Genomic DNA, 6,805 nt, shown 5'->3' with positions numbered 1-6,805 from the left:
TCGCTATTGTCAAAACACCTGTATGTTCTCATTAAAGGAGAATGAAACTCTTGGAGCAAGTTAGCTTTTGTTAAAGCAGAAAAATCAAAGAATAAGATCAACAAAAGTTTGAGTAAAATAGGACTAGCAATAAAAGAGTTATGATCATTTGAATGTCTAGATCACTAATGCTATGGAGATCCTCCCATTGGCAATGCGACCAAGATCTATGATCTCACAGATGAACAACTCTCCCCTTTTGGACACTGAAAATATACCCCAAAACATCTCTTTTTGCTCATTCTAATCATATGACAAACGATTCATCAATGATATAATGTTGTGAAACCTCTGTACTTGTCCTCTCATAAAGAGAACACATCACCTTGTGATAGACTCTATAAAAGTGAGAATATAAGTGAAATAAGTACTAAAGTAATGAGGGGGTTGTACGTGTGTGACATCACAGATCTTGGTCGCATTGCCAATGGGAGGATCTACATGGCATTAGTGATCTCAATATTCAAATGCTCATAACTTTCTTATTATTCATTCAATCTTCCTCAAACTTTCAACAATATGTTTCTTTGATTTTTCTCTTTGATATGGATTCAGCTGGTTTCAAGGGTTTCATTCTCCTTTAAGATGCACATAATCACTAAGTGGCAGATCTCGTTCGATCAAAGAAAATATATGATAGCGTTGAATGCCCATCTCTAGGTCCATCATTGAATTCATATTGCACGATTCGACAATGTTCATGCTTGTTACAATATCTGCATGTTTATGAGATTTGAGGAGCATGTAATGATCCTGCCAAAAGAGGGCGCTAAAAACTTTACTTATTAAATGCTACTCTCTGGACTATACGGAATCCGTGTTACTACTGTTTGATTCTGACTCATAATATAACTTGAAACATGATGGCAGCGGTGAAAAGTTACCTATTTCCGTAGAACAGTTAATATTCTTCTCTCTGAACTCTGTTATGTATCTGCAAACTGTGATTTCAACTGGATTTCGCTAGCTTTCTGAGAGTCATTCCTGCATGTGTCCCACATATGTAAGTCTGTGTCCTGTTTTCTACATTAGTTCGCTATTGGTGTGAATTATCATTCTGACTTACTGTGACTACTGTTGATTGCATGATGACTGATGATAATCATAGTGATGGGTCTCCTTCCGAGCTTCAGCATGGAGCTACTTTTGCTAAGCCTTCCATTCAACCCCTGGGCATTTTAATGCGTCTGCTGGAAATAATGTCGCAGAGGAGTGGAAAATGTGGAGCCAGCAATGGGAAAATTACTCTATTCTCACAAATCTCTCTCAACAACCTGATCGTTATCAGACTGCCCTTCTCCTTCACAGTGTTGGACCGGAATGTCTTCGCGTCTACGATGGCATGAAATTTGCTACTGAGGCTGATAGCATCAAATGTTCTGTGATTATGGACAAGTTTAACACACATTTCCTTGGAGAGAGCAGAGAATTCTTTGAGAGATTTAAATTCAACCAGCGCAATCAAGAGAGTGGTGAATCCATTGAGCAGTATGTCACGGTTCTTCGTATGATGAGCAAAACGTGTGGATTCTGTGACTGTATGAAAGACAAGCTGCTTGTTGATCGTGTCCTACTCGGTGTGCGTGATGATCGAATGAGAGAACTACTCATTTCGAGATCTGACCTTGACCTCACGACTGCTATAGACGTGTGTACAGCTGTAGAGGCTACTTCTGTCCAAATGAAAGCTCTGAGTCAAAAGAATGAAGACATACATAAGGTTGGACAGAGACATTTCCCAAAGTCTGGAAGAAAGAAGTATAGCACGCAGAAACCAAAAGATCTACAGAAAGGTAAATCAGAGGTTAAGAAGTGCAAGTTCTGTAACAGGGTTCATGAGATGAAAAAAGAGTCCTGTCCAGCATGGGGACAAAAGTGCAAAGCTTGCAGTAAGCCTAATCACTTCAAGGGATCTTCAGTGTGCAAGACCAGGAATGTTCACCATGTCGGAGATGATGACTACTCATCCTCAGCTGAAAGCATTAGTTTTGTGCAAATTAATGCAGTGGATATGGACAAAGAGCCAATTATCTGTAACATGCTTATCAACAATCAGAGGGTACCGTTCCAACTGGACTCAGGTGCAACAGTGAATCTTCTTCCACAAAAGTATCTAAAAGAGGAGGATGTAGTTCAGAGTGCAAACATCCGTCTATCTATGTGGAATAAAGCTACAACTCAGGCTATTGGCAAGTGTAAGGTGATAACCAGAAATCCTGCTACTGGCAAGAAATACAAAGTTGAATACATTGTAGTAAAGGAAGATCTACCTCCACTGTTGAGCAAAACAGCAGGGGAAAAGATGCAGCTCATTACTGTTCATTATGATTCCCTTGAGCTAGTACGCAACATAGTTCCTGAGGACGTTGCTGAGATAATTCCTGACCAATATCCTGATGTGTTCTCGTCTTCTTCAATTGGCACTCTGCCTGGAAGTCCTGTTCATCTGACAGTTACGGATGATGCAATGCCTACTGTTTGCCCAGCTAGAATCATCCCTGAATCCTTGAAAGGCAAAGTAAAGGATGCACTTGATGATCTTCAGGCAAAAGACATCATCGAAGAAGTCAGCTCTCCAACTGATTGGGTAAATCAGATGGCTGTGGTGCAGAAAAAATCTGGTAAAGTACGTGTTTGTCTAGACCCCAGACCTCTCAACATCGTGCTTAAGAGGGAGCACTATCCCTTACCTGTCTTAGATGATATTCTACCTCAGCTTTCAGATGCTACAGTCTTTTCAATCTGTGACTTGAAAGATGGATACCTTCACTGCAAGTTAGATGAAGAGTCTAGTTTACTGACTACTTTTGCCACACCCTGGGGAAGGTACAGATGGAAACGTCTTCCATTTGGTTTGAAAGTCAGTAGTGAAATCTTCCAAAAGAGGCTTCACCAAGCACTTGATGGTCTTTCTGGAGTCCGCTGTGTGGCCGATGACATCATCATCTGGGGCAACAGTGATGCTGAGCATGATGCCCGACTACATTGTCTACTGAAGAGATGTCAAGCTGTTGGCATTGTGTTGAACAAGGATAAATGTCAGTTCCGACTGAAGGAAATCACATTCCTTGGCCACATCGTATCCAGCTCTGGACTCAAACCTGATCCATCAAAGGTCGAAGCTATCCTGAACATGACTGATCCTTCTTGTAAAGATGACATCCATCGCTTGCGTGGCATGGTAAACTACCTATCCAGATACCTACCTAAGTTATCAGATGTGATGAAACCTCTCAATGACTTGACGCATAACAACTCAGCGTGGACTTGGGACTCCAACCACGACAAAGCTTTCAAGGTGTTGAAAGAGATGCTAGTGCAAGCACCTGTGTTGGCCTTCTACGATCATAGCAAACCGCTAGAAATTCAGACTGATGCCAGCTCCACAGGTGTAGGTGCGGTAATGCTACAAAATGGAAGACCGATAGCCTATGCTAGCAGAATGCTGAGTGATGCCGAATCCAGATACTCTGTCATTGAGAAAGAAATGCTTGGTATAGTATTTGCACTGGAGAAATGGAATCAATACACCTATGGCCGTGAAATAGCTGTGTTCACTGACCACAAACCTCTTGAAAGCATCTGCAAGAAACACCTGGATAGAGCTCCAAAGCGTCTGCAAGGGTTACTGCTACGAGCTCTTGCATATGACATACAAGTGAGATATCTCAAGGGCAAGGACAACGTCCTGGCTGATGCTCTTAGCCGTGCTTCTCTTCCCTATGAGAGTGGACAACATGATCTAGAAGTGGTGAATGCTGTTAACCACTTGGCACTCCCTGATGACAAGATAGCAGAGATAAAAAGACAGACTGCCAATGACCCTACTCTCTGCCAACTCAAAGACACCATTCTTGAAGGGTGGCCAGACCACAAGTCACAACTTCCTCAGTCACTCACCCCATACTTTGGTTTCAGAGATGAACTTTCTGTCAGTGATGATCTAATCTTCAAGGGTGAACGGCTTGTAGTCCCAAAACAAGTCAGGCACAAAATGAAAGAGGAGTTACATCGTGGTCACAATGGTGTCGAGTCAACTTTGAGGAGAGCTCGTGATCATCTCTACTGGCCGGGCATGAGTAAAGAAATCAAGGAATTTATTCAAACATGTGCCACATGCCAAGAAAACTCCAGCTCACAGCCTGCCCAGCCTCTGATGTCGCACCATATTATAGACAGACCATGGGCTAAAATAGGACTGGATCTTTTCCATCATAGTAATGACACATATTTGATCATGATCTGTTACTACTCAAACTACTTTGAGATAGAAAAACTACAGAGGACAACTGCCCCTGCAGTCATCAAGAAACTGAAACACCAGTTTGGGAGATATGGAGTACCTGAAATCATCGTATCTGACAATGGTCCTCCTTTCTCCTCTAACGAATTTGCTGAATTTGCCAAAAAGCTTGGAGTTAAGCATAATACCATCTCTCCATACAACAGCAAAGCTAATGGCAAAGCAGAGTCTGCTGTCAAGACTGCAAAAAGACTACTTACAAGATGCAAGGATACTGGAGATGATGTTGATCTAGCCTTACTCAACATTCGCAACACCCCTACACAAGGTATCCAGAGTAGTCCAGTCCAAAGATTCATGGGTCGTCGGACTCGTACTCTCCTCCCCACTTCGACTCGGTTGCTTGCACCTGATCGCAACCCACAGGCTGATCTTGAGAGACTGAAAGAAAGCCAGAAACGTCAAGCAAAGTATTTCAACAGAGATACAAGAAAGTTGAAAGATCTCTCACCAGGAGCAGTCGTAAGAGTCAAGCCATTCAACAATAACAAGAAGTGGAAGAAAGCAGTTATCCTTAAGAAACTGGATGACCGTTCCTATGAAGTTCGCTGTGAGGGCCAGGTTCTCAGAAGGAACAGAGAACACCTCAGAGCCACATCTGAACCACAAGATGTACATGACACTGGTCCTGCTCTTTTCAACTGGAGACGTTCTGATGGTAATCCTCAACCTGGTGTACCAACTACTGAGCGCCATTCTTCCTATACCAGGACCCAGATGACCCAGAACGCGGATATTAACAGTCCGGAGAAGTCGCGTGATCCAAACTTGAATACCTCAGAAACGGAACCAACCAACCCAGCTTCCCTAAGACGATCTAGACGTCAGCGACGCGAACCGCTTAAGATGAGGGATTTTGTTACGTTTTGAACATTTAAACCGAAGAAGGAAAGAAAGTGAATGCTGAAATAAATAAACTGAACACTAACATTTCTTTAAACAAGTTTTTTGCTTTTTTTTTAACTCAAGCAAATTTTGAAGTCAGAACTGAAGCAACAACCAACTCATTTATCAACTCATCTATCTGGACTTTTTATTTTGTGAAATCAACCTGGACAATTTTACCTGGACTTTTAAAACATTTTGTTTGCAACTGGAAGAACTGTTTTTAACTCAATTATTCTTTTTTGCAAGTATATTTTTTGTGCAACTACAAAAATGTGAAAGTCTCATAAACTGGTATTTTGGTTTTATATTTTGGAAATATTTACATACATTTAATTGTTTGGTTTATTATTGATTCTTTTCAATTATATACATTCTCTCTAGCACAAAGCTCAAAGAAGGGAGGATGTTACAATATCTGCATGTTTATGAGATTTGAGGAGCATGTAATGATCCTGCCAAAAGAGGGCGCTACAAACTTTACTTATTAAATGCTACTCTCTCGACTATACGGAATCCGTGTTACTACTGTTTGATTCTGACTCATAATATAACTTGAAACAATGCTGATGATGCAATATATCTGATAAATCTGATATAATCAAATACTGTAAATATTAAAACTGTAAAAATAAAAAAGAGTAAACAAAACAAACCATGGATCACCAAGGAACTAAGTATTATGTGCAATAAAAAAATTCAAGTTACATAGAAAATATCTTCAGAATCAAACAGATTATAGACATGAGAAATATAAGAAGTTTCGAAACAAGTTGAACAATGATTTGAAAAAAGTTAAACATAACTTTTATAAACATAAATTTGATAATGCTTTGGGATGACATGCGGAAAACATGGAATGTTTTAAAAGGCATACTTGGTACAAAAAAGAAAGAAAAAGGAAGAAATTGGTAGAAATTTCTCATGATAATGAATTGATTCAAAATGAAGCTGTAGTCTCAAACATATTTAATGAATATTTAGTGAACATTGGTTACAACCTAAGGGGAAATGTGCAATATTCTGATGTAAATTATAAATCATTCCTAACAGGGCCCTGGTAACGATTTTTTAGCTGGGTGTGCTAAAGTAGGCCTTAATTCAGGTGCAGATCCAGCTTTCGCCAATAGGGGGGGGGGGGGGGTCACCTATATTTTCCCCGATCGGGCACTCAAAGATGAGTTTTGTTTGTTTCTTCTTAACAGTCACTTCTTTGATTTATTCTTATAAAACATAGTATATCTCACAAGCCATATTTAAATAGTGCGAGCGCGAGCTACTTTTTAGAAATTTCATTTATCTTGTCCTGAAAATCGAACATTCTGGGCAATGTTTGTGATCCTGAACAAAATCCGTATGAAAAGGGACCATAAAGCCATAAAGCGATACATATTCAATAATCAAATAAAGCGAGCGCGAAGCGCGAGCTGAAATTTTTTTACTTTCCAACCTAAAAAATGGAAATTCTAAGCATATTTTGTAATCATGGGCAGGATAGGCATATAACTAAACAATGCGAGCGCGAAGCGTAAGCGGGAAAAAAGGAGATTTAGACCTTAAAAACGGGTCACTCTATTC

At 40.2% G+C, this 6,805-nt stretch overlaps 1 protein-coding gene across 1 annotated transcript; it reads left to right on the top strand.

Annotated features, from left to right (window-relative positions):
- Positions 1 to 1,258: 1,258 nt before the first annotated feature.
- LOC135153449 (uncharacterized protein K02A2.6-like) lies at positions 1,259 to 5,212 on the top strand. Its single transcript, XM_064096035.1, has one exon. The coding sequence runs from the start codon at positions 1,259 to 1,261 to the stop codon at positions 5,210 to 5,212; it is 3,954 nt and encodes a 1,317-aa protein (XP_063952105.1).
- Positions 5,213 to 6,805: the final 1,593 nt, after the last annotated feature.

This window comes from Lytechinus pictus, chromosome 3, assembly GCF_037042905.1.
Source record: "Lytechinus pictus isolate F3 Inbred chromosome 3, Lp3.0, whole genome shotgun sequence".
NCBI lineage: Eukaryota > Metazoa > Echinodermata > Echinoidea > Temnopleuroida > Toxopneustidae > Lytechinus > Lytechinus pictus.
Note: the sequence above shows the minus strand (reverse complement) of the source record. Positions and strands in the feature narration are given on the sequence as shown.